Source organism: Pan troglodytes, chromosome 2 (assembly GCF_028858775.2).
Source record: "Pan troglodytes isolate AG18354 chromosome 2, NHGRI_mPanTro3-v2.0_pri, whole genome shotgun sequence".
In the NCBI taxonomy this organism is placed as follows: Eukaryota; Metazoa; Chordata; class Mammalia; order Primates; family Hominidae; genus Pan; species Pan troglodytes.
Window position 1 is genome coordinate 192,463,963 of NC_086015.1, and position 26,588 is coordinate 192,490,550.

The 26,588-nt window shown below is 38.9% G+C and overlaps 1 protein-coding gene across 3 annotated transcripts in view; it reads left to right on the top strand.

Moving 5' to 3' along the window:
* The window catches only part of TPRG1 (tumor protein p63 regulated 1), a 117,926-nt gene that overhangs the window by 83,993 nt on the left and 7,345 nt on the right, over nucleotides 1-26,588 (top strand). The window contains exons 4-5 of one of the 3 annotated variants that reach the window (XM_054681328.2): nucleotides 19,134-19,287; nucleotides 20,859-21,188. In XM_054681328.2, the coding sequence (XP_054537303.1) occupies nucleotides 19,134-19,287; nucleotides 20,859-21,080 (376 nt within the window). In that variant the 3' untranslated portion in view covers nucleotides 21,081-21,188. Of the gene's footprint in view, nucleotides 1-19,133; nucleotides 19,288-20,854; nucleotides 21,189-26,588 lie in introns of those variants that run through there. The other 2 variants (XM_054681329.2, XM_001159958.6) reach the window with 2 other exon arrangements.

Genomic DNA, 26,588 nt, shown 5'->3' on the forward strand with positions numbered 1-26,588 from the left:
ATATGAGGACCAAATGAGGTGATCTGTTTGTATGTAAAAATACTTTGTATATTTTAATGGAGTTTCTTTTATCTCTGAAATGGAGATAATAATATAGCTCTTCATAGGGTGATTCTGAGGATTAAATGAGAAAGCCATGCAGTGCATTTACAAGGTGTTTGAAACTATGGTGCCAAAGGGAATAAGTATTAGCCATCATTATTATCATCACTGTTACTATTTATGTGTCACACCAATGAATGGATATGATACTATTATGGTAGCATTTTGGTTTTAGTTTTGACACTAATTTATGATTTAGGGGACTAAAGAAGTAGTATTGTTATGCTTTTAACCCCACGACAATTCTTAATCTGAGAAGCCAAGTCCTTGTTTCAGTGATCATGCCAACTATGTTCTATTTGCATAGTGCTTTGTTTATTGCAAAGAGCTTTGACAAATATTTATCTCATTAGCTCCTGAAAACAACCCTGATCATTACGCAGGGCAACACTGACACACCAATTGGGAGATGAACAAACCGAAGCTGGGAGCATTGTGTTTTGGCCAGAGTCACATAGAAAGTTGATGATGGTTACAGTGGGCTCCTCCAGCTGCTACTGCAGAGATAACCCAGAGCTCTGGGTAGGCTTCCACTTATCAATGGCTGACATTTCAGGTGAGCTCCGGGAGGACAGGTACTAAAACACAACTGTCTTCTAATTCTCCAGATGCCAAGCAGCATTCAAGCACATAGTAGGATTTGAAAACTACTTTTCGAATTCACTTTTCAAACAATTTGAAAACATCTTCTGTGTTATTTCTTGATGATTCTAAATATAGCAATAAGATGTAATCTGTTTTAAAACTTTTTTGCAGCATCAGTGTAGGGAACTCTAAAAAAGGCAGTTAAAACTTCTGCAGTTGCAGAATGTACACAGAATAGTCACAGTGATTATCTCTGGGTGGTGGGATTCAATGTAATTTTCTGAAGTTTTTGCTTTTTTTTTTTTTTTGCTTATCTGTACTTTCTACCTGTTTTTTTCCCTCCCATTAAATTTTATGTAAAAATCGTAATTACATTTGGTTATCGACACTACCACCCTTTGGAGCTAGTGAGTGGATTTTCCACATACTGTTTTGGTGACCTTGAACAACTGCTTTGCCTCTCTGTTTTCAGTTTCCCTGTCTATGAAATGGAATAATAATAATAACACACAGCTAATAGGGCTGTGGGGAGATTAACAGAAATAACAGAAGGATCCTGGCATGTGATAGGTGCTCAATTAATATATGGCTACCACCACTCTTACCTCTTCTTCCCTACTCTTCAAACTTATAGTAATTTGGGGCTAGAAAACAATTTCAGGGGTGGCTTTAACTTCTTTATGGAATAAGCCATACACACTTGCAGAAAACAACTGAGCAAAAGCTTTAAGGTGACAAGTTATCGTAAATCTCAGTTCTTTCCCACACATCCCTTAGTGACTGGCTCTTACAAGATTTTGTTATTAAATACTACCTGGCAACGAGCAGAGATGGCTGGCCAGATTATCCTACAAGGAAGGCTAGGAAGCATTGTTTAGAAAGGTGTCCTTGGAGGTGAGGGGATGGATGAGAGGGGCCTCTGCAGGGTGTATTGGGCTGCTTTCTGAGACAGGCCAAAATTCAGGCATTCTGGGGTCCCACATGTGCTTGTTTTGGCCCTTGTTTGGATCACTCTGCTTAATAGGAACCGGCAACCTCCGTTTCAGAGCTTGGGCTCAGTTTAGACAGCTGTCTAATTGGTTTATGTCATTCATTAGGTATTTCTTTTCTTTAAAGTTGGCAACTTGATGCCAGATTGTGGGGAGAGATTCCGTACCACCCATGTCTGTTTTGTTGTTCCCCAGGTTATAAATGAGATGATGTGGAGGATCCTCTGGCAGTGTCCTTAGCTTGGCTCCCAATTTCAACATTGTTAGAGTCCTGCTGTGTTTGGACTGGAGGCTCTCCCCTCCCACTTCCACTGTCACACACCAGGAACTATGCTGGTGCAATGTGCCTGCAGGGCTAGCCACTTTCTTCTTTCCTCCTGCACCAAAAACTGAGGGCTTCCTGATCTGGGACCTGGATAACTAAAAGCTCTCTCACCCCTGAAGAGGGATTGCCAGAGGGAAGATGGGGAAAGGTGTGGCAGGAAAGGGAGCAAAAGATGCCAAGGATAGGTTTCCTACCCCACAGATTCCTCCAGCTCAGCAGGCTCAGGAATAGACTCATTTCCCCTCCCACCAAACTTGCACTGACTGTTCTGGTTAAGGGCACCAGTGTCTTCTCACTCATCAAGGATGAAAACCTCAGGACCACAAAATAGAAAGGGACATGGTGCAATTTTTCAAAGATATTTCCATCTAAAGATTAAGATTCTATTATCTTTGACTCACAAGTCTATCTCCTCCTTTTTATTCTCTTTGTCACTTCCCTGTTTCAGGTCCTCACAGTTCCTCCACTCACAGGCTCCTAACTGTTCTCCCTTACTTTTACTCTCCAAAATCCATCTTGTCTGTGAAGTTCCGACCATTTAATCGTCACAAGTCAAAGCCACGGCCCAGTTCATATCTCTTCCCTTATTAAAAGCTTGCCTCAGTCTGCAATTGTTTGCAAGATAAACTCCTGAGCCTAGTTTCCAATATCTTCTACTACTTGTCTGCAATCTATCTGTCCAACCTTTTGGCCTGTTTCCCTATGAACACTAAGTTTGAGCTACACTGGAACATTCAACATGTACCTTTTCTTCTGTGTATACTGTATGAAAGGCGAAGAAAAAAGCATAGTTGGATATACAAAACATGTGAATGTCTCATTAGCTTACTCTTCTCACCAGATGGTTATGCCCATAGGAAACTGACTGGTGACTTTGAAAATTGAAGTTTAAATTTCTGGAGAATGATAAAAGGGAAGAGATTAGGAATCAAGTACTTAGATACCATGTCACCTCTGCATGGTAAAATCACCTCTGCATGGTAAAATCAAAGTGGTTAAATCACCACTTCTTCCAAAATTGACTTATGGAAGATCCTATGGGGAAGTGGGGGAGGAAGAGCCAGCTCTTTCTTGGAGCCAATTCCAAATTATATAATAACCAGATTTATGGCATAATATTGCCATATAAATCATATATAATGGTGTAATTTGTGCTTGGGGCCCACTTTGCTTGTTGAGTGAAAGAAAATGAGCAAAGGTTGAACTGGAATGATCAATTAACTTTACTGAAACACTCATTAGTCTACAAGATTTCTGTGGGAGGCTTACCTGTAACAAAATGCTACCAGCTCCCCAGCTCCACTGCGTCCCCTTTAGAGAGGTGGTAAGTGGGGTGTGTATCGCAGGGGGAAATACACAGGTCTTGTTTCAAATAGACCAAAGACAATACTTCAGCAATTTGAAATAGGTTCTTTGAACATTAGTTTCCTCATAAATATAGCAAATATTATCTATAAGATTTCTATAATATTTGAAGACAATGAATATGAAGATGTGTAGAACACGTTCCCTTTTCTGTGTCACCTTTAATTACACAACCCTTACAGTTACACACACACACACACAGTGCACAAGCAGGAAGAAACTGGTTAATTTTTTTTTTGTTGTTACACTTTAAGTTCTAGGGTACATGTGCACAACGCACAGGTTTGTTACATATGTATACATGTGCCATGTTGGTGTGCTGCACCCATTAACTCCTCATTTACATAAGCTTTAGGACAATGCTAATTATTTACCTCACCTAGGGTGAGAAGTAGAAAAACTCCAACACTTTCCCACATTCACGCCTTTATTTTATGTGCTTCTATGTGGAATAATCTTTCTCCAATCTTTGAATGACCATTTCTCACTATACTTTTTCATGCCCTGGTTAAATCACCACTTCTTCCAAAATTGACTTATCTTCAAATCAGATGTGGAATCTGCCCTCTGTAATGAAAGCTTCTCCCCTCAGTTTTCTCCTGTCTTTCTTAGAACCCATATCTTTCCTAGTAGACTGTGAGCAACCTGAATGCAGAGGCATTTCCTTGTTCGTCTTTGATCAACAATGCCAAGGCTGTGCTGTGAACACAGTTCAGCTCAGCACACATTTGTGGAATGAATAATATTGTTGCTAAGTTAGAGTTCATTTTAGACTACATTATCTCTGTGGCTTTACATTAGATTCATTTTGTTTAGTATTCATTAGTTAACATAAACTCTATTGGGTACTACTCAGATTGCAAAAAAAAAAAAAAAAAAAAAAGGCCTTGGTCTCTTTGACCCTTAAATTATTATGAAGGAGTCGCTTTAATATTCAGAGACTCATTTCTTCTCTGCTCTCTGTAGAAATGTGTGGGGATATGGTAGTGGAAAGCTTCATTGGTATCCCAAGCATCTTTAGGGGATTGTGTGTACGTGCACATTTTAATTTAAATGATTGGAAGTTCTCAAGGGTGCGTGATGTTTTACTAGACATAATGCAGGATTAATTAAAGACCGTGCTCAAACTTTGTCTTTCTGGCTCTTACAGTATTTTGGATAATGCTTACAATGCAAATAGAATTAATTAGCCACATAGTGAAATGTTTTGCCACATCCTAATTATGTTGTGGGGAAAGATGATTTACTTAGTTTCATTTTTAAATGATGCTTTAAAAAAAGAAACAAAAACGTTTAGACTATTTCTTAAGCCTTGACCAGGATAGGAGTTTGTGTTTTTGTTTCTTGTTTTGTTTACCTGTTTGGGGCTTTATCTCCCTTAATTCAAGAACTATTTCTAAAACGGAGGTATACTTGATGATGAGTTGGTAAGTCAATGCTGGTCTTACCAGGACAGAACAAACTCAATTTATTTTGCTTTTGCCTTGAGCGTTTAGCCTAAATAAGTCATCAGGAGAGTTTGTTCTCTGCCTCACAATTTCTGATCAAAATCTTCTTTGTGAAAGATCAGGTGCCAAAGATGGAATTTAACTGTGAGCTGTATTTTCCATGCCTAATTTCTTCAAAAGTTAATTTGAAAAACCAACTCTTCACAATGTAGTTTAGCAGAAGCAGGTAAGAAAAAGCTTAGAAATTAGAAATTATATTTGATGGTGAATTTCAGGTGAGTCAGCAATGTGGTAAATCACCAACACAGCTAATGTTGCTGTTGGCTAAATTGCAGATATACAGACAATTACAATTATATAAGGATATATACAATTATACACAGACATACACAATTATGTGTAGATCTGTATATCTGTATATGGATGAACAGAAGGAGGGTGTTTCATGGCATATTCCATAGTGATTGGATCACTGTTGTAGTATTGTTTCCCTTTTATGGCCACATACTTTAATAAGGACATTGGAAAACTAGAAATAAGGACATTGGAAAACTAGAACATGTTCAGAAGAAGGTGAAGCAATTGGCTGGTGAAGCAATTTTGACCTTGTCAAAAGAGGAGTGGTTGAAGAAATAGGTGTCTGTTGTAGTTGCTATTGCTTTTTAAAATAAATAAATGGAGAGTGACAGGGAGATTATATGATAAAAATGTTGTATCACTGTAAACATTTGAATAATCTTCAAACAAACCTTATACTAGTCTGTTTTCTTAATAAAAATATTTTTTGAAGACTTAAGTTTTATAACTCCACTAAATGATAGAAACAGTGTCTGAATTGCAGCCTTTGGGTGCCTTTCATCACAATTCACTGATAAACCCTCTTCTTCTTCTTCTTCTTTTTTTTCTGAAGCAGGATTTCACTCCCATAACCCAGGCAGAAGTACAGTGGTGTCATCTCAGCTCACTGCAACCTCTGCCTCTTGGGTTCAAGTGATTCTGCCACCTCAGCCTCACGAGTAGCTGGGACTACAGGCACGTGCCACCAAGCCCGGCTGATTTTTATATTTTTAGTAGAGACAGGGTTTCACTATGTTGGCCAAGCTGGTCTCGAACTCCTGACCTCAAGTGATCTGCCTGCCTCATCATCCCAAAGTGCTGGGATTACAGGCATGAGCCACCATGCCCGGCCACTGATAAACCCTCTTCTGCTTAGATTCCTGTCTTGCAATCAGGTAAAAATGACCATGCCTTTCACTTCTCATTCAATACCCATGCCCTAGGTGCATAGTTTAGATGACCCTTCTTTTGATCCCTTTCTAGCTGTGCCCATCCCCGCAGCCTGAGGAGCCCTCAGGTCCAAGGATATTTGCCAATCCAGATCCCATACTGCTCCGCCCACTCCCTCTGACTACTTGTTCTTAGGTGGGGTTAGGATCACCTGGGAGCTCATTAGATGTACAGAGTCCAGAATTTCAGGCCCACTCCAGACCAGCTGGATCAGATTCTGGATTTTAAGAAAACCCCAGGTGATTCAGATGCTCATTAGAGTTTCTCAAGCATTGTTCTAAACCACGCTCTGAGTGTCTGAAAACCTAAAACTTTTTACCTGATGGCCCTACCTCTGCTTGCAGGGCTTCTGCGAGTTTTTCCAATGGGGCTGTCCTTCAAAGAGCATATCGTGCTGCCAATGGACATAGACATAGGGCTGAGGGGTGACCAAGAACTGACCATTTGGGAAGAGGACTCATGTATGGAACTTGGGAACATGGGGCTGGTTGTTCTCACTCATGTATGCAAAGCCTGCTACGCTAAGGGACAGAACACTAGGACTGGGAGAAATGGAGGGAGGATCCCAGGTCTCCGTCTGAACTATCGCTCTGGGCCTGGGTGGAAATGCAAAGCTCTGTGGTAGAAGTAAATCTTAAATAAAAACAAAATCATAAAACCCCAAACTCATATGTATGCAAAGCAATATTATTGCAACACGAAGATAAATCAAAAACTTCAAGTAAAACTTAACTCACTTACCCCAAAGCAAATATACACTGTGGAATGTAGGTGAATCAGCTCTATTTCAGGAAACATTGGCATTTCTTGACTTTGTACATAGCTTAGTATTTTACACCACTTTCCTTCTTTGCCCGCCTAAATTTCTGATTTAACAGGTTGTGATGGGAGCCAAAAAAGCTAGCAGGAATGTAAAATAACTCAGAAAATTATTTTCTTGTGATTGACTTTGCAGGGTTCTGTTAAAGAAATGCTTTAAACCAGTGATGAGACAGACCCTTTAGGTAACAGTCTTGCACTAGCTCTGCTGAGTATGTCTCCTGTCTCTATTTTTCAGAGGAGGAAACGTACCGAGTGTTAAAGTGACTTCTCCAAGGTCACACAGTAATGCTGGTGCTGAGATTTGAACTCAGATCTGCATCCTCTGACCTCTAAGACTTCTTTTACTACATCAAAGTACTTCATCAGTGGCATGGGATTTTTGTTGTCTGAGTTTCACCTGTGGTTGGTAGAATATACTCACTTTGGCAGGGAAGGGGCCACAGAATACCCAACCCTTGCTCAACAGTTTGAATGATTCATGAGGGCCATAACCTAGAGAGTGTGTGTGTGGAAAACCTAGAGGGTATGTGTGTGGAAGTTTGCTTTGTCATATAACTTACTGTATGAAATATCATAAACTTCTTCAGGAAATGTCATGAGCTGAAAGAGAAAACAAATGAGTGTGTCACGTATCTTCTCTTGAAATTTGTTCCATTTCAAATTCCTCCAAAAGTGGGGAAAGCAGAGCCTTCTGTACCCACCACCTTCTTGGGCAGACCCATGGTTTCCTCAAGGGCCATGAGAGCGGGGCCAGAAGTTTGTGTTAACTGGTCTAACTGCCCGTGTATGTATTCCAGACCATCTACTCCCAACCTCTCTTGAGAGGAAATGGAAACAGGAGATTTAGAAAAATGTTTGTTTTTTTTTTTCTGAGAATTTTTTTTTTTTTACTTAGTTATTCTGTGCATGCTGAAACTTGGTTTTTTTAGGGTGCTCAAAAGTACTTCCTTTTAAGAGGAGAGACAAAAATTTACACAAACCTGAGGCCAGTGATTTGCCAAATGTACCAATTCATAATGAAGGGAGTTGCCTCAAAATGTTTCCTTTATTGTGTAGCATTTTTCTTGGTAGCTTTGTAAGAGAAGCTCTTTCCTCTGTCTACCTGGCAACCTCTTGGCACGGAAAGCCTTCAACATAGATGTGACATGCCAGCATCTGCGGCAAAACACTTTCAAAGCAAGCCATATACTATATGCATGCAAACGTACAACTCTTTTCTATCCTGGGCATTTCTCGAAATATCTGTTACATACCCCTCAAAATTGATGAAGGATTTCTCTCATCTCCCTCAAACAAACAGGAAACACTTTAAAATCTCATTTTTAAACAGAACAACTCAGAAATATAGACTAATGAAAAATAAAAGCAGCTGGAGCCAGATGACTCTGCTCTGAGGAATGGGCATTTTTGTTTTATTTTGAGTTGTGTATTTTTTTTTTTTTTACAGTAAAGATCATGGGTCTACTCATGTCCAACCGATTTGACCATGAACTGCAAAATGGATATCATGGGGGCCATGAACATGATTTAGACATCGACCCTATTCTTGATCAGCTCACAGTTCATTTGATGATGTAACATTAGTATATAGAATAATTTCATATTGATGAAGTTATCACAAATGTTTTAAGACAGGCTCAGGAAGTGGAATGGTTTGGTTGGAGCTGTGAGGGGTTGTGGTTTTGGATATTGGAAATGCATGCTAGAATTCTACTCAAAAGGTTGTGTATCTGGCTGAGAAACTGTTTCTGAATTTGGTAGGCAGGCAACTGGAAGCCACTTTAGTTTTCTGAGCTGGTTGGAGTGACACTATAGAGCAAGGTAGAGAGTAGATTAATTTAGGTGAAGAGAGACCACACATAAAAAAGTGAACTCTATAATGATTATCTTCGTGTATGCTTACTGGGAAAGCAAACAATTGGTTAGCATAAATGCTTCTTTTCTTCATTGTCCTGTATAGCCATAGGATACCATGGGATTATCAGGGGATGTGGAATCAAGAGACCTAAAATCTAGTGCCTGATCTAGCACCTACTACTTAATGTCTTTAGACCTCACTTTCCTCATCTGTAAAATAGAGATTATAAAACTATCTTGTGAGCTCATGTATGCAGATGTCTTAGCGCATTGCCTGGAACATTTAGGCCTCGCTCTTAAGACAGATGACACATCTTAAATATGCAGGTTATCATTTCCATGTAAAAATAATACATGCTCATTACAGAAAGTAAGAATTTTCAAAAGAAGAAAAAGAGTTGTGTCAATAGTGTTAAAGTTCTATTGTGTCTTTTTCAATCCTCTTATATGCTTCCCACTCAGGTTTAGTGCCAGGGTAATGAACTGGAAAGAAAGCAGGCTTAATGTTATCCTTCTTAAGATTTTACTCTTCCTCTTGCCAGATTTGCTTTGCTGTTTGTAGGAAGAAGAACCAGAGCTAGGCCAGATAAGCTCCAGATCCCTGCATCTGGCTTTTCACTTCCGTCACTGAAGACATATTCCTGGTCCAGACCTAGAATCTGAGCACTGTTGGGAGTAGGCAACTTCTGCCAGCAATGCCAATAAATGTCCCCTTTGTTAACCAGCCCTCAGATATCCTCAACATTCCTACTTTACCAGTAGAGCTCATGGCTCTTGACCAGAAATCCAGGTCAGAGTTCTATCTCTGGGTCAGAAATATCTGGTTGTAAATCCTGGCTCTCACTAGCTCTGTGCCTTTAGAATTTTCATAATTCCTTTCTAATTTTCAGGTATCAACAATTTATGAAGAACAATGAGATAATGGATGAGAAGATGTTTGTGTGCTGGGCGCGGTGGCTCATGCCTGTAATCCCAGCACTTTGGGAGGCTGAGGCAGGCGGATCATGAGGTCGGGAGATCGAGACTATCCTGGCTAACACAGTGAAACCCTGTCTCTACTAAAAATACAAAAAAAAATTAGCCAGACGTGGTGTCACACGCCTGTAGTCCCAGCTACTCAAGAGGCTGAGGCAGGAGAATCACTTGAACCTGGGAGGGAGAGGTTGCAGTGAGCCAAGATCGTGCCACTGCACTCCAGCCTGGGTGACAGAGTGAGACTCCATCTCAAAAAAAAAAAAAAAAAAAGTTTGTGTTCTGTAAGACACTTTCCAGCTAGCAAATATTGAATGCCTAGTAGGCACTGTTAGAGGCTTCACATTTTAAATTATATTTAACACTTTATAGTATGTTTTTGAGAAAAATACAACTAATTCCACTTAACAGAAAATTAAGGTGCAGCAAGATTGGTAAACCTGCTACTCAGTGAAGTGGCAACCATCATTGAATCTGTTGAAGATAAAGGTTATATTTCATATAGTGTTTTCCTCCTTTTTTTTAATTCTTCTGCCGTTATCACCATTACCACCCAATCTTTGATTTTATCCGCTTTTGTGTTTGCCTCTAGTCTTCTTAATGACACCCAGCAGGAGGCTGACAGATAGCAAGGCCCAGCCCCACTCTTGGCCTGGAGACCAAGGAGGGCATCCAGCTTAGCCACGGGTTCCATTCACCTCTGAACACGCTATGCCTCTTCGTTCTCTAGTTTTGCATCTGGCAATTAGAGACGAATTTTTTCAGTTAATTAAACCACACCCTACTGACTCCTCAGTAACTCCTCACTAGCTTCCATGTTAGGATTAGACTGCTCCGGACCATGCACTTTTCTGTTTAATCACAGCACCCTCCCCTGCAACCTCTACCAATTTCTGTAGATTTCTTCTGGACTGTCTGACTTCACCCTGCTTGCTCACATGTAGCTCAACTGGACATAAATACAATCACCACAAACATACAAATTGTGGCACATAGCACATATACAATTTTTCTTATGTGGATCTTTGTTCTTATGATTTCCTGTCTTCAGTGTACGTAATGCTATTTTCTCATCAAAAGCCTTATATCCATCACCCCAGCTAAAAGGCCCCGTAGTTTATAAAATCATTAGGCTGCTCTGAGTTTATGGAAGGCTTGTTTTATATCTTTCGAGGTCCTTGCATGCACTTGGTACAAAGTCAAAGATCAGTAAAGACGTATTGAATGAATGAAGCCTTTTTTGATACCTTTAACTATGAGAGATTGTTCCTTCTTCTGAATCCTCATCACAATTGTATCCGGAGCAATTTCCCTGGACTTCATGGAGGATTTCTATGAAGGATTTACTTAAAATGTTCCCACTTAAATTAATTATTCATTATTGAGGGAGTTATACCCTAAAAGGTTTGAAGGATGGATCAGGGTGTGAGGCTCCGTGTACAGAATATGACAACGCCAGTGTCTGCCAAAGTATGACTCTAGCAATGACAACATTTCATGTCATCCTCATCAGTGGAAAGAAAGTTATCACTTTTAATCCTAGGATGACATTTGTTTCTTTCTGACAGACATGGACTCCAAATAGGCCATTTAGATGCTCACAACTTAAAGTAGCATCCAGTTTCTTCTCCTTTATTCAAAAGTTATTTATTGTCAACTTCATTGGATTAGCTTTCCATTTAAATGGCATCTGAGAAAACACAGCTTTTTCTAATAGCTTGTTGCATTTTCCTTACAATAAATGGCCTGAGAAAGAGGATATTTTTATCATTTGCCCATGACCCCAATAATAGTATGTTCCTAGTTTCCCTGTCAATAGAAGTTTCGAAAAAACAAATTAGAAAAAGAGCAGCTAAAGTCAGGAATGTTGATAGCAGCAAGAAATGGCAGCCTGATGGTGATGGAGGAGACAGCTGACATAAGAACCAATAAACTTAGCAGTCAGGAATCTTTTAGAGCTTTAGGCAAATAGTCTGACTCTTCATATACAACAGCTGGCTTTCATAAAGGGAAGCAGTATAGGAAAGTATTATAAGGGTTTTGAGTATTAATTTGGGTAACATTTAGATTTCAGTCTATATTTGGTAAATTTAAGGAGTCAAGGACACGGGACATAAATGATGAATAATAACTCCCTTCTAGGTCTTAAAATCTGGGTTTTTTTTGATAACTTTAATAAGTAATTAAAAATAGCTATTTTTAGTATAAGAAAATAAGTATGTAAGTTTGAGAAAGACTTTCATCCAAATTAATTCACTGAGGAAAAATACTTCTCTGTGTTATTTAAGTGAAACCCAAAGGTTGGTAATCCTCTGCTCTGATGGGTCAAACATGTTAGGTTCGTGTAGAGTTGGAGTGTCCTCTAGACACTATCCAATCCAGTGCCTTCTTTATTTTATAAGGAGGGAATTGGCACATCCAGAAAAGTGCCCAGTCTAAACCACAAAGAAAGTGACTATAAATGCAAGGATTTGAGCCACATTTTTTTTTGACTACCAGTCCAGGGAGCTTACTACCATAACATGTAACACTCTAAAAATGGAATAATGTGACATTCAAATTGACAGGCATCCTAACTTGGTCTGTAAACTCATTCGTTCACCTTCATTAAACAAAAATTCATTAAGTGGTTTCTATGTACCTGGCACTGTAAGCAGCCATGTTTATTTCAGCATAAATATTTACTGCACAAACACACATATATTCCAACATTGTGAGTCATGAAATCTTAGGTTGGACCTTTGGTTTGGAAACTTTGTCTTCCTCTCTTCAGCTATGAACATGACCACCTCTAGGACAAGCACATTTAAAGTTTCCCAAGCAGATAAACATCTCTTTTAAGGACTTTCAGTTTGGGAGATTCCGTGACCATTTTTGGTAACCCTTTTTATAATTATTCACTCTCACTTGATCTAAATTCTGCTCTTGATTTAACCTCAAGTCTTTTCTTCTGCAGGTTAAGATCACTTTTTTTCACCTTTTAGGAGAGGAACGTTCAGGTCTTAGTATCCTTCTGAGAATTTCTCATATTCATTAAGTTATCCCTTGGGTTAACTCTTGTTTTTTTTTTTTTTTTTTTTTTTTTTTTTTTTTTTTTTTGTCTAACCAGCATAACACAAATTATTCTGGTCTTTCAGCATAGATCTTAATTTATTGGGGGTAGGAAAGGACCTTACAAATGATCTAGTTTTAACTACCTGATATTACAGATGGATCCCCGGAGCCCGGAGAAGTAAAATGTTCAAGTTACCCAGTTGAATAGTGGCAGATCCGTCCTTTGAACCCAGGCCTTCTAATTCTCACTCAAGGTTTTTACAATGGCACCACAATGCCCCTGAATCTTTTTTTTATGAACATTGCCGATCTGCTTTATTTATTACTTACCTCTGCCTCAAGTAATATAACCCATACAATTTCTTGGTTACCCTTGCCAGTAAGTGGTTAATCTCACTGAGCTAAAGGCCCTGGAAACTTCTGGGAGGGAGCCAGGTGAGCAAAGAGAGCAGATAAAGGCAGCACCTGCCGATGGGTTTGGAACAGCCTGGGGACATGGAGAGAATGTAAACACATTCTGCAAATCTTATTGTCTGACTCTGTGCCAGCGTCTTTTGGGTTCTTGTCATGGAAAATATTTCCTCTGAGGTCATTCAATGAGCAAAGGAGCATTGAATACCCTCCAGGGTGCCAACTCTGTCCCTGCTTTTGTCCAGATTAAATAAGCAAGAGACTAACATTTCATGGGCCTAGAAGGCTGCCTTTCAACAATACATGCTCTAAGGTAGGGGGAAAGGAGACATTAAGAAAATAGATCATGTTGTTCTGAGTTGCTCTCTCCCCCTCGCCCGCCCGCCTCCTCCCACTCACAGCCTCCCTCTGTTTGCTCACTCATACTTACAAGCACACGCCCTGCGTTTAGAGCAAGAGTTAATGTCTGTGCTTCCTCATAAATCTCGGTTTGGTGCCTCGAGCTATGTTTTTAATTCTGTGGTGGAGCTTTGAGACTTGAGATGAGTAGAAAGGAGGGGCAGCTGATGGAGGTAATAATGAAAGCTGCCATCTCTCCTTCTAGGGAGCTAGGTGTCCTCATTCAGTTTTGCTAACAGGTAGGTTAGTGCCTTAACAGAGACTCTTTGGAGGCCAGGGTAGAAGGAGAGTGAGAAGTCCAGGGAGAGGAAGCCAGCTATGTTGCCCTATGCAAGAGGACATGTGGCTTCTCTCTGAAGAAAGAAGAATGCACGGAATGAGTATATTAACTCAGACTGAGGACTGACTGGCATATTTTCTAGCTCAGCTAAAAACAACTTAGAGGAGAGGAGTCTTTCCTGTCAAAAATAATTTATTCTCTTACAAAGTTGGTTATCAAAGAATGTGTTTCCTTCTTCCAACCTGCAGCTGCTTTTCGTGTTGTTAAGCCATATTTGTTTTTCATGACTGTGTGCTTTGCCGCTAGTATGAGCAGTTTCTACTGTATAAAACTCACCCCTTCAGCATGTCTTTGCTTTTTTTGTGTGTAGAAAGCAAAACTTCTATTGGTCTGCTATGATGATTTAAAGTAGTAATTGCTCTGGTCTTCTATCCTGCCAACAACGGTGTTTGAGTAGAACTCTGAATCTGAGTCACTGAGTGAAACATGTAATTAACATGACTAAAGTAAGAACTGTGATCTTTGAAAACTCTAGTCTCAGTTACATATCTATAAAATCAAAGAACTAGAAACTGACCTCTCCAAAAGGCCTTCCAACTCAGATAGTTTAGAATCCTAAACATCCATGACTATTACAAACCGTCTTCCGCCAAGTCCTTATGGGACCCTTCCCCTGCCTCTGCCCCTTTCTGGGAGGCTTTGGAACTTACTAGAAGTAAAGAGTACATTGTCCTTCTTACTTCCACTACTGTGGGAATGGAGGCCAGATCCAGCTGGTTTCCTTGAGGATAGAAAGTGGGAATAATTGAAATAAGTGATCCTCTATTTCTGAAATGAGACCTGCAAGTTTCTATTTGTGCTTTTTGAGGTCTGGGAACAAATTGATAGTAAAATCGGCTCATAGATTGTCAGATCATGGGCTTACAGAGTTCAGGCACTGAGCCTTATTCCTTTCTCTATACCCTGCATAGAGAATGTGCTAAGAAAATGGTGGAATTGAAAATAGAGAACTTTGGAATGTTTTAGAGGATCGGCTCTGAGGTGATTTAAAAGATTACTTTTAACCCATCAGAAAATATAATTAAGAAGTTAGGCTTATTCAGACTGAAGAAAAGAGAATTGAAGAGCTTATTTAAGCTATCTGAATGGAAGTTTTTCCGATGGATTTAGATTCAAGTAGAAATCTTACATATGAAAACATTGATGGAAAGCAGTAGCTGACACATAAGAAGCATCCTTGGACCCGGACACAGGTGGAAGAAGAGGTATCAATAGGTGAAGACAAGCATAAAACATCCCAATACTTCCTCTGTGCTAGAGATTTGCTTCTCTGGTTTTGTTTATGTCCAGTGATTCTGGTGTTTTTCCTTTCCCTGCCCCTTTTTAAAAATTACATTTCACTAGTGGTTCTTGACTTGATGATACGATTAAGTCTGGTCATATTCTTTAACTTATTTCCTGTAACTACATCTATGTCTTCAAAAGTAGCTCAAAGTTACTATATGGGTTAAATAAAATAAAAAATATAAGATCTCTAACAGTACAGAGTGGGTAGTATGGTACATAGTAGACACTCAATATATGCTAGTGGGACAGTGCCTTACAGAAACAAAACTTTTTATCGTCCATTATCCTCCTGTTTTTCACAAAATTATTGTGACCCAAAGATCAGAAAGGTGGTGTGAAATGCCCAAAGACACAAGCTAGTGAAAGTCATGATTTATACCGAGTATAATTTCAGAAAGAAAACTTCCAAATATTTATTTGCTTGATAATTTGATGTTGGCAACCTTTACTTAGGACTTTAATTAACCCATCATAGCAGCTCAGTGAGAAAGACCAGGCTTCTTCTTCATTTTTTTTTTTGAGACAGAGTCTCGCTCTGTTGCCCAGGCTGAAGTACAGTGGCATGATCTTGGCTCACTGCAACCGCTGCCTCCTGGGTTGAAGCGATTCTCCTGCCTTGGCCTCCTAAGTAGCTGGGATTACAGGCTCCCACCACCACACCCGGCTAATTTTTGTATTTTTAGTAGAGATGGGAGTTTCACCAAGTTGACCAGGCTGGTCTCAAACTCCTGACCTCAGGTGATCCACCCACCTCGGCCCCCCAAAGTGCTGGGATTACAGGCGTGAGTCACCGCACCTGGCCAAAGACCCAATCTTCTTACCCTGACAACTTAACTCGTTTGTAATTGTCTCCTTCACATCCAGTGCTTCCTTATTTTCCTATAGTCTCAAAATTGCTCATATTGAGTATATTTAAGAATGCATAGTTTGTTTTGAGACAGAGGTTTTCTTCTGATAACTGACTGGGATCCGTAGGCAGGCTTTTTTCACCCATGAATGACGACAGCCTCCTCAGAGCAATTCTTTTAACTTTGTGTCTATTGGAAATAAGGCTATGTTATGCAATAGCAGGGCTTTAGCTTTGAATATATTTTGTAGCCTTAGCCCAGAACGGTGAAAAGACCCCTGAATGAGGTCTCAGGAAACCAGGACTCTTGCCAGTTCATCCCTGTCTTGTAGTGATGCTTTGGGAAAGTTCTGGTACTTTCTGAATCTCAGTTTTTTCCATCCACAGAAAGGAAGCACTGGGCTATAGCTTCCAAGAGCCCTTCTAGCTCTCACATTCTACAGTTTATAAACCTTATCTGCATTTCCACTGAGAAATAGCTGATTTGTGCTTTTCCATGTTTGTAAAATGTTGTGGTAGGTCCTGAAAGCCTCTTGGAATGATAGGATAGTACTTGCTGTGACCTTTGCAGTAGAGGACTTGTTCTGCTCAGTGGGGCTAATTAGATGCTTCTGAACTAGAGAATTCATACCCCAAGACTGCTTATGGATGTTGTATGTCCGCAACCAGATGATCGTTACTGGCATCATGACCATAGCTGCCTACACTATTCACACAGCATGACTGAGGTCATGGAATGTCTCGATACAGAGATTCTAAAGAACAGATGAGGAAGTCATATTTTTTTCTAAATATGGGAAGACATATTCAGAAGATTCAGAAAGAGAAATGATTCAGATTCAGATTCAGAAAGAAATTCAGAAAGAGAAATAAGCTTGCCCATAGTCACGCAATGTTAAGTGTCAAAACCGAGACTGTATCACAGGACTCCCGGACATCCAGCTCACTGAACTTTTACTCCACTCTGTCGCCTCCCAGGATTTCTTTCATGTGAGTACGTTACTATTAAATAAAGTATTTCTGGTCATAAAGGCATCTGCAGTCTCCACGATTGTTCTAATGGTGTTTGACAAAAGAGAAGATGATCGTCTTTCATAGCACTGTAATACTAACAGCTTTGTTGGATGGCCTGAGAAGCCCCACCCTTGGAGTGATAACTTAGCTTCAGATTAATCTTCCTAGTTTTCACCTCTGGAGCTCAAGAAAGAAGGTTGGCTGAACTTGTATATTTGGAAGTATACTATATCTCTGAGAAAGGTCCTTTTTATAATCACATTGACTGGTTATTTAGAAATAGGGTCCCTCTTGAATTTCATGCTCAAACTTCATTTGAGGTTTCCCTAAGGTAAAAGAATATAATGTGTACTTATTAGGCAAGCTCTCTTGGCAGATTTTCATCCCCTTTGGATAAAAGCAAAATTGCACCCAGCACATAAATTGACATATGAAGCAGTAAATAATTCCATTGTGCAAGTTGTTTTAATGGACTCAATCCAGAATGCTCCATTTACCGGCACTCATAGAATATTCATTGAGTTTAGAGTTTATTGTCAGGCCAGAAAAAAAGTACTGGGGGATAATAAATGCCAGTATACTAGCTGAGAAGGAGAGGGAGAAAGAAAACTTTAGAGGTATATTTTTCTTCTATTTTTCTATTCTTCTCAATATTTTTCTTTCCTCTGTCTTTTTTTTCCTATATACTTTTTTTTTTTTTTCATTTTTCTTCTTGGGCAAAGGATTAAGTACAAAAAAAAGTTGGGTGTCAGTTTTCAAATATAATCATCAAAAATCTGAGAACTGGCCAGCAGAATGTTTCAGGGACTTTTCTTACTTTCCTTTTGTGAGAAAAGTTCAGGTATTAACCAGTTGGGGAGCAGAGTGTTATATGCATTTGTGTGAAATTGTGCTTATACAATCTCCACATGGATAAACATTCAGAAACCATAACAGCATTCCCGAAGGAATCCTTCCTTAATACAGGAAGTGACAGTTTTGTGAAGGCACCACAATTAAGCTCTGATTTTTCGTTCCAGAAATCCCAGGATTTAATTTTTAGACAAAATGAGACATCCATGAAGTTCCATAGGGCTGTTTAGTATTACAGGCAACTTAGTTTCCAAGCTTGTCGAATGCAGGGCACCTGAGTATGGCTTAACCTCTGGGCATCTCTTTGCATTCAGAGATACCTAAAACCACAAATCATAAATTCTGATGGACACATGCAAAAGAGGCCTCAGAAACACGGTTTTGTTATTCAATGTGGCCACACTCCTCTACCATGAGTTCTCTCCCTGTTCTCTCAAGCTTACTTTCTCTTGCTCTGCACTTAGGTTTACCAAATGACCAGGCCTGGGCTATGCCAGAGTGGCTTCCTCCCACATCTTGTGGATTAAGACTGTGAACTTAACAGGAAGGGGCAGGCACAGTCTTTCTACAAGCTTTGACATGTTTGTTGCTGCAATTTCACTGAATGGAATGTGTGCAGAGAATAGAGGACAATGAGATTCAGAATCTGAAGTCGCAGAGCATTTTGAATTGGTCAGCGTCCCCCTCAAAAATCGTGTATGTTCTACCATTTAAGAAGTCCCATGTCTTTTCTCAGTCAGTTATTGCTTCTGTGGAAACTGTTATTGTCATGGCAGCTCCTTTCTTCTTGAAACTGTCTCCCACCTGAACTGTTCTGTTACTGTTCACCTCTTTGATACCTCCTCTCTTTCTCTTTTAATTCTTACCATCAGAATCTTGGTGTGACATCAATATCCATATTTCCAGCTCTGGCCACTGTTCTGAGTGTCAGACTCACATTTCCAAGTAGGTGTTTCCCATACAGAATTCCTCCAAACACCTTGAATTTCCTATTTTTAAAACCAAATTCACCTTTTTCTTCTCACCCCCTAAAATCTTTTGAACAGTTGAACTAGTTGGGAGTTAATGTGAAGGCTGACTGATGTATTACATTCTATTTTTTTTGTTTTTTTGTTTTTTTTGGGTTTTTTTTTGGAAATGGAAATGACTAATCTAATGGAAAACACCTTTCTTGTAGGAGACAAGGAGAAGGCCTTAGGATCTACTGGGGGAGTCCGGAGGAGCAGTCTCTTCTGTCCCGCTGGAACCCATGGTCCACTGAAGTTCCTTATGCTACTTTCACTGAGCATCCTATGAAATACACCAGTGAGAAATTCCTTGAAATTTGCAAGGTAGGAGGCATCTTGGGTATTACTCTCAGATTAGCTTTGTTGCTGGAGCTGTGTGCTTCTAGGGACGTGTACTCCTAAACAAAACAAAATAAAATAAAATAAAAAAATAAAATAAAACCAGCAATTTATATAGACAAAAACGGTAATAGGTTTATAATTTATTTTAGTAAAGAGTCAAACTGTTTTTATATGTAAATATACATTATATTTATATATAACATGCTGCTTTCCCCTTGCTAATTGCATGCATTGCCTACATGGTGTATATACTTTCCCACATATAATCACATTCTAATTATTTTATTCAGGGAAGTGTGGAATAGTATAAAGCATAGTTCAATGAGGTTCTATGGTCATGCTCGATTAAGTCACTTGTCTTTCTGAGACTTGGTAGTCTCATGTCTAAAATGAAGATAATGAGCACTGCCTTTCCTCCCAACCTCACTGGACCATTATAAGGTTAAATAGAATGATGTGTGTATAAATACTCCATGAAGTGTAAAGCTATTCACAATTTCTTTGTCTTTAAATTTCATCTCATCAAGCAGATATTAGACTTATTTCTAAAGGAAACAGTTTTCTATTATTCTCTCACCTCCCCCAGGTATCTAAAGCAGAACGGGGGCATTCTAAGTAGTCAAGAAGGAAAACAGCTGGAGCTGAAAATGTAGTGAAAGATCAAACTTTATATTTTCAATAAAACCAAATATACATATGAGTGCGCTTATAGACCTAGAAATTCTTACCTTCTCCGTCCTTTTTATGTTTACTTTTATATTCTGTCATTCATTTCAGAATATTACAATTCTTTATTTGCTATGAATTCAAAACTTGGCAATCTGCATGTAAAGACTTTCTGTGGTTGATGGCATATATTACGTTTCTTGCATTAAACATACCTATTCGTGCAAGTGTAAATATATATGTATGTGTGTGAAAATATTTTAACTTGATAGGTCCTGGGGATTTTAAAAAGAATTTGAGGCAACATATATTTGATTACAGGCTAGGTGGAGTCTTCATTCCCCCATAATACATAGATGAAATGACCTCGAATCACATTATTCTCCCATGAAAAGTCAATGTTCCTCTCAAGAATTATGCAAATGTCCTCAGGGATTTATAGTGTCATGGTTTCCCTCAGGCTCCAAGCTGTTATTGACACTAAACTAGCTTGGTATATGGATCATGTTGCCACTCTTTATGGGACACTCCTATTTCAAATTTCTCAACCCAAGCCTCAGCATCAGCCCCTAGCCTGACTCTTTACCACTGAAAGCCAACAAAACAAAACAACCAATAAGAAAAACCTAACACCTATTTGAAGGCAAGAATATGAGAACAGACTCACCGAGGGCTTCAGGGGGACAGAGTGGGAGTTTGCATCATGCTCTTGCCCTGAACTTCAAATGCAATATCAGACTTCTCTGTTTCTAGAAGTTCTTATTAATAATAACACTTTAATGCATTGTTCCATAATCTTCAAACTCTGTTTCAAAAATTATTGTTAACAATGCAGAACACTTTATGTTTCTTTCTTTCTTTTTCTTTTTTTTTTTTTTTTAAGACAGAGTCTCGCTGTGTCGCCCAGGCTGGAGTGCAGTGGCACAATCTTGGCTCACTGCAAGCTCCGCCTCCCGGGTTCACATCATTCTCCTGCCTCAGCCTCCCGAGTAGCTGGGACTACAGGCGCCCGAAAACATCTGTTAATCCAAGATAAACAGCTTAATAACCTATTTTCCCAAAGACATTTTCCTGCTTTAAAGGACATCTGGTTCCGACCATTAAAATAATATATATTTTTGAATTAGTAGTAATTGTACTTTATTGTAAATCAAAATAAATACTAACTGCCTTAGTTGGTACATCCATCATTTCTTGGGCCAAGTCTTCTCTTATTCCTCATACCTTGTGCATTAGATGGTTATTCCCTGAATGCCCTTTGCAGGAAGAAGTTCAGCGTGAGGAATTAAAGAACAAGTTTTATAAACTGCAGAGAAATAACACTGTCACATTCTAACATCTGATTGTGCTTTATCTTATTCTGTTATATATAAATACAATCAAATAATGCAAAAATAAAGATGAAAAGTAAAATATCAAAGAGGGCATGGAATATTATTTTCCAAATACCCACAAATGGAATTAATAGACTAGAGCATTGGAGTTTGCCCTAGCCTTCCCAGTAGCAAAGGCTGAACAGGAAATTGATGTTCATGTAGCTCTTGCTGGATGGAAGTAAGAATAACAGGTGGGAGGCACATGCACACACACGAACATGATAGACGGTGAGTTGGTTGGTTGACTTTTAGCCAATCAAACTACTTCGCGGATCTGTTAAGTGTATTTCCTTTAAGGCTTTTCTCCTTAAATTATTATTCCAAAGCTTTTTCTCTTTTTTTTTTTTTCCTTTAGCAATAGTCTGGCACTTTCATTTGCCAAGCTATTTCTTATTCAAAGGCCACCCAAAGTCCCAGCTCTCTAGGAAAACAAATGATCTCCATCTGGAATGTGAGAGGATGAGTACTTTGATCCAGGTTTTTGTGTCTTATTTTCTCTTTTGTTGTTGGTTTTTATGTCACAATATTATTTATGTTTAGGACATTTTCCAAGATTGGCTTTGATTAAGACCCAGTTATATCAATGTAAAAGAATAAATAAGAAGAAAGATAATTTGGGGGATCTAGAATTTTTTTATGTTAATATTTTGGCAAAAACATGAGATTTTAAAAGGGTTTAATAAACTGGTTTTTCCATCTCTCTGATGAATGAAATAGGAAAAAAGTAGAATATGGGGAAAATGCATAACTAAATCAAAAACTGAAGCAATTTAATTCAGTTTAAGAAAACTATTGTCTCACGGGGAGGGAATAACATAGAGCTGAGTTATGCAGTCAACACTTTTAAATTATTTACAATCTAATGGAACAAATTATTATTTTAAAATACATGAAAATATTCAAACTTATTCTTACCCAGAGTCATTTCTTCTACTGTATCTAGAATCTCTTTATTCAAGAGATTTTCTGACACCAACAAAATGCAGGTATTATGATTGTTGCTGAGGATACCAACAGAAATGAGACAAGGTTCTTGCCTTTATGGAAGGCAGTGCTTAACAGGGGAGGCAGATAAAAATGCAAATATTTTTAAGAGTTCTAATTAACTGAAACTGAAGTTTGGATCAAGCAAAAAGGAGTAGAGGTACATAAGAGTATGCAGAAGGTTCTTAGATAAAGAGTAATTTGGTTTAACTGGAGTTTAATGTTACATAGTCCCCACTGTAGTTATAATGGCTTAGATAATAGATATAAGAGCCTAAACTAAGTTCGGAGCAGTAGGAAGGGAGAGAAGATGAGGAGATTTTGAGTTATTCAGGAGAGAGAATTAATGAAAGCAAGTAACTGACAGGATATTGAAGATGATGAAGAAGTCAAAGATGACAAGGTTTCAGGATTGGGTAGATGGAGATTCCATTAATTTGATTGAAGAAAACTGGAAAAAGTAGGTTTGGGGACTCAGCTTACGACATGTTGAATTCGAAACATGTTGCGTTTCTATAGAACTTGGGGTAGGGTTGGTTGTCAGGCAGTTAGAAATTTAGGTCTGAAGCTCAGTACAGAAAGCTGAACTGGTGATATAGGTTTGAGATTACACAACATTGGGCCAAAGCTGAGTAGTCATGGGGCTGGTGGGTCAGGATGCTACTCAAAGAAAGAGAATTAATAGATATAATTACGTTCAAATTAAAGTTTACGCCATGTCTAAGTCTGTTAACATTTATTGATAAAATTGCTGTAAAGTTTATACAATGCTATGTCAAAATATACTATTCCCATCTCACTAACTCTATACCACTTCCACATCTGGCAGATATGGTGGTCAAGTGGCCTTTTCCCAGACATTCTTGCTTATCTCCCTGCTTCACCAAACTTTTCCAATCTGTTCATATACATACTTTGTGTTACTCATATAAAACAATGTGAAAATATAAAATAAAATAGTAGCTTTTTGGCACTGCTTTTAATATTATGAGACATAAAAAGTATCTAGTATACTATTATATAATTATAGTTTATATCTATTGATTACAATTTGAATACTATTTTCATGTAATTCAACTAATAAAACTCCTGTAAGATAAGGATAGGTGTCTTTGTTTTAAAAATGAGAACACTTGAGCCATGTGTGGTGGTGGCCTATGCCTGTAATCCCAGTGACTCAGGAGGCTAAGGTGGGAGGATTGCTTGAGGCCAGAAGTTCAAGACCAGCCTAGGCAACAGAGTAAGACCATGTCTTTAAAAAAACTTAATAAAATAAATTAATGAGACATGGTGGCATGTACCAGTATTCCCATTCCAGTTACCTATAATCCCAGCTACTTGGAAGGCTAAGGCAGGAGGACTGCTTAAGCCCAGGAGTTCAAGTCTGCAGTGCAAGTCTGCAGTGAGCTGTGATTATACCATTGCACTCCAACCTAGATGACAGAGCAAGACTTTGTCTCTTTAAAAAAAAATGAGGACAGTTATTCAGAGGGATTAAGTGACTGAAATCATATAATAATAGTTCTATGTTATACCCAGTTTCCTAATATTCAAGGAAATGGGTATAAGCCTGAAAGAATTGTGTGTGTGTGTGTGTGTGTGTGTGTGTAAGGGGGGGTGAGAAAGAGAGAGACTGTGTGTACATTTGTATTAATTGATGTGATATGGTATAATATTGTATCTCAAAACCTGGCTCAATTATCCTCAATTATTTCATCCACTTTGTATTTGCAACTTTTAGCCTTACCTTTTCTTTTTTAACCATCGCTTTGCTGGGTTCCTAGAGTATGCAGAGAGTACTGCTGGGAAGGATGAGTACTGAACCCAGAACTGATGAATAGCAGTGAACGCATTATGAGTGCCCTGCAACCATCATGATCTACAGACCAACCATTTGTACTCTTTTCTTGTATTTCTATCCATCTTTTCAAGGGGATCATGCAAATGAACCAATGTTTTAGCAATTAAATTTAACTTTATACTCTTAGCCCTTTGTTTGCCTTTTACATCAATTCAACAAATATTCATTGAGTACTTACCTGGCAGTGACCATTACATGATGAGCAATATTCTGGATTACCAAGAAGAATAAAACTGATTTTGCCCTACAGATACTTACGGCATAGGGGGAGGAGGCAGGAAAGACTTTCACAAATTATAATTTAAAGTACTAAGATTGTAAATAGGGGGAGCCCAAAAGTGGGAACAGATAAGTCCAAAAGTTAACAAGTCTGATGACATTTGATATGAAACTCAAGGTATGGGTGATTTAAGCACCAAAGAAGGTGGGAAAAGACATTTTAATTAGAGGAAACATGCTTAAAAGCTGCAAATTACAAAGGTATACAAAATGTTCTCCGATAAAGACTAATTCAGTTTAGCTAAGTTTAAAGTGCACTTGTGTGTGTGTGCATATATGTGCATATGTTCAGAGAGGAGGGTTGGGGGATGGGATAGGATGAGGATGGAAATTGCTATGGGTAGAAACCTCTCTTGTGCAAGAAAAAAGAAGCTACTGCCTCTTCTTATTTGTCTCTATGCACTTGAATTTATAGTCACAGGTGCTCTATGAGGATAATTCCAGGAAAAATGTGCAAGGATGATATATACAGTCTGTCCAGCAGTGTGACTTCTCAAGTGATTTCAAGTACTGGGTATTGGACGGGCGTGCCCTCTGTGACAGGAGACTTCCTTCCATACACAGGGAGGCTGAAACCTGTAGCCTGCAGGCTCAGAAAACCAGCTCAACTGAGGAATGTGGGCCTACAGGCATGAAACCTGGTCTCTTTACCCAGTGTAAACAGGAAGCCAGTGATGGTTGTAATAAGGAAAACTGAGACTCCAGGCAATGACCTGTTGGCAGACAGCACCTAAAGCAAACCTGTGGACCAGGCACTCGGCTGGTAAATAATTGGTGGAAAGTCAAGAATAATACGACGTCCCCCCTGTCCCCACCACGCACACTGCTGCTATACTTTATCCTAACCAACACAGAGCCCCTGTGTAACTGGAGTTGTTAAAACCTGACCCTCTGTATTTGGGACTGAAATAAAAGAGAGAGCCAGAGGTGGGTGCATAAAAGCTATTAGGGAAAAGTATGTGGCTGGTGGCATTCATATCAGATGACACAGCGTTCCTGTCACATAGATTTAGTTCAGGTGCTTGAAATGCTCAAGAGCCAGCTCGGGGACTTGGCCTTTTGTCTGCCTCTCCTTCAATGCACTGCTTGTCACCCTGCTTGTCTCTCTGTAACCATGCCCTCCCCTGGCTTTGAAGGGGCTCCTAGAAATGACTGGAAATGAAGTCCATCTGACTCCAGTGAAATGCCAAATTCATTGAGTATGAAAGAGTGCCAACTTTTACTTTCTAGCACTTTGATTTTGAGTCTACAGAGGATTCTTAAGGAAAGGAGTTTATGATGAAGCCAGAGGAAGCATTCAATAATCCAACTGGACAAGATTTACTGATCTATGAAAAGGCATCCTGATAATCCAGAGTGTTGCAATAGAATTGTTGAGATGAATTATACTTTGATTTTTAAGAGATCATGGTTTGGTAATGATGATGAGGATGATGTCAGTGATGATTAAGCAGTTACTATTTATTGATTCCTGGCAACAAGCTTCCTTTATGGCCTTTGCAATGTAACTCCAAATTTCAGGCTCATCTCATTCTGCTTTCCTAATCCTTTATATAATATGTGAGCACACAAGTTCATGTATGTGCACACCTCCATACACAGCGTGTATACAAACACTTTATTTCACTTAATCTTTAAAACTACCTGATACGTTTGATACTATTAATATTCTTATTTTATGGCAAAGGAACTATAAAATTCAGAGAGGTTGGATAACTTGCCCAAAGTCACACAGCTATGTAAGTATCATAGTTCCAACTTAAGACCAGCTCTGCCTTATCCTATACTTCCTTTAGTTCAGTGGTTCTCAAGAGAGGGTGATTTTGCCCGTGGGGGACATATGACAATGTCCCAGTGTCCCAATGAGATATTATTGGTTGTCATATCAAATGTATACTTACAAAGGCATACTTACAAAGGTATATAAAATGTTCTCCGATAAAGACTAATTCAGTTTAGCTAAGTTTAAAGTGCACTTGTGTGTGTGCATATATCTGCGTGTGTTCAGAGAGGAGGGTTGGGGGATGGGATAGGATGAGGATGGAAATTGCTATGGGTAGAAACCTCTCTTGTGCAAGAAAAAAGGAGCTACTGCCTCTTCTTATTTGTCTCTACAC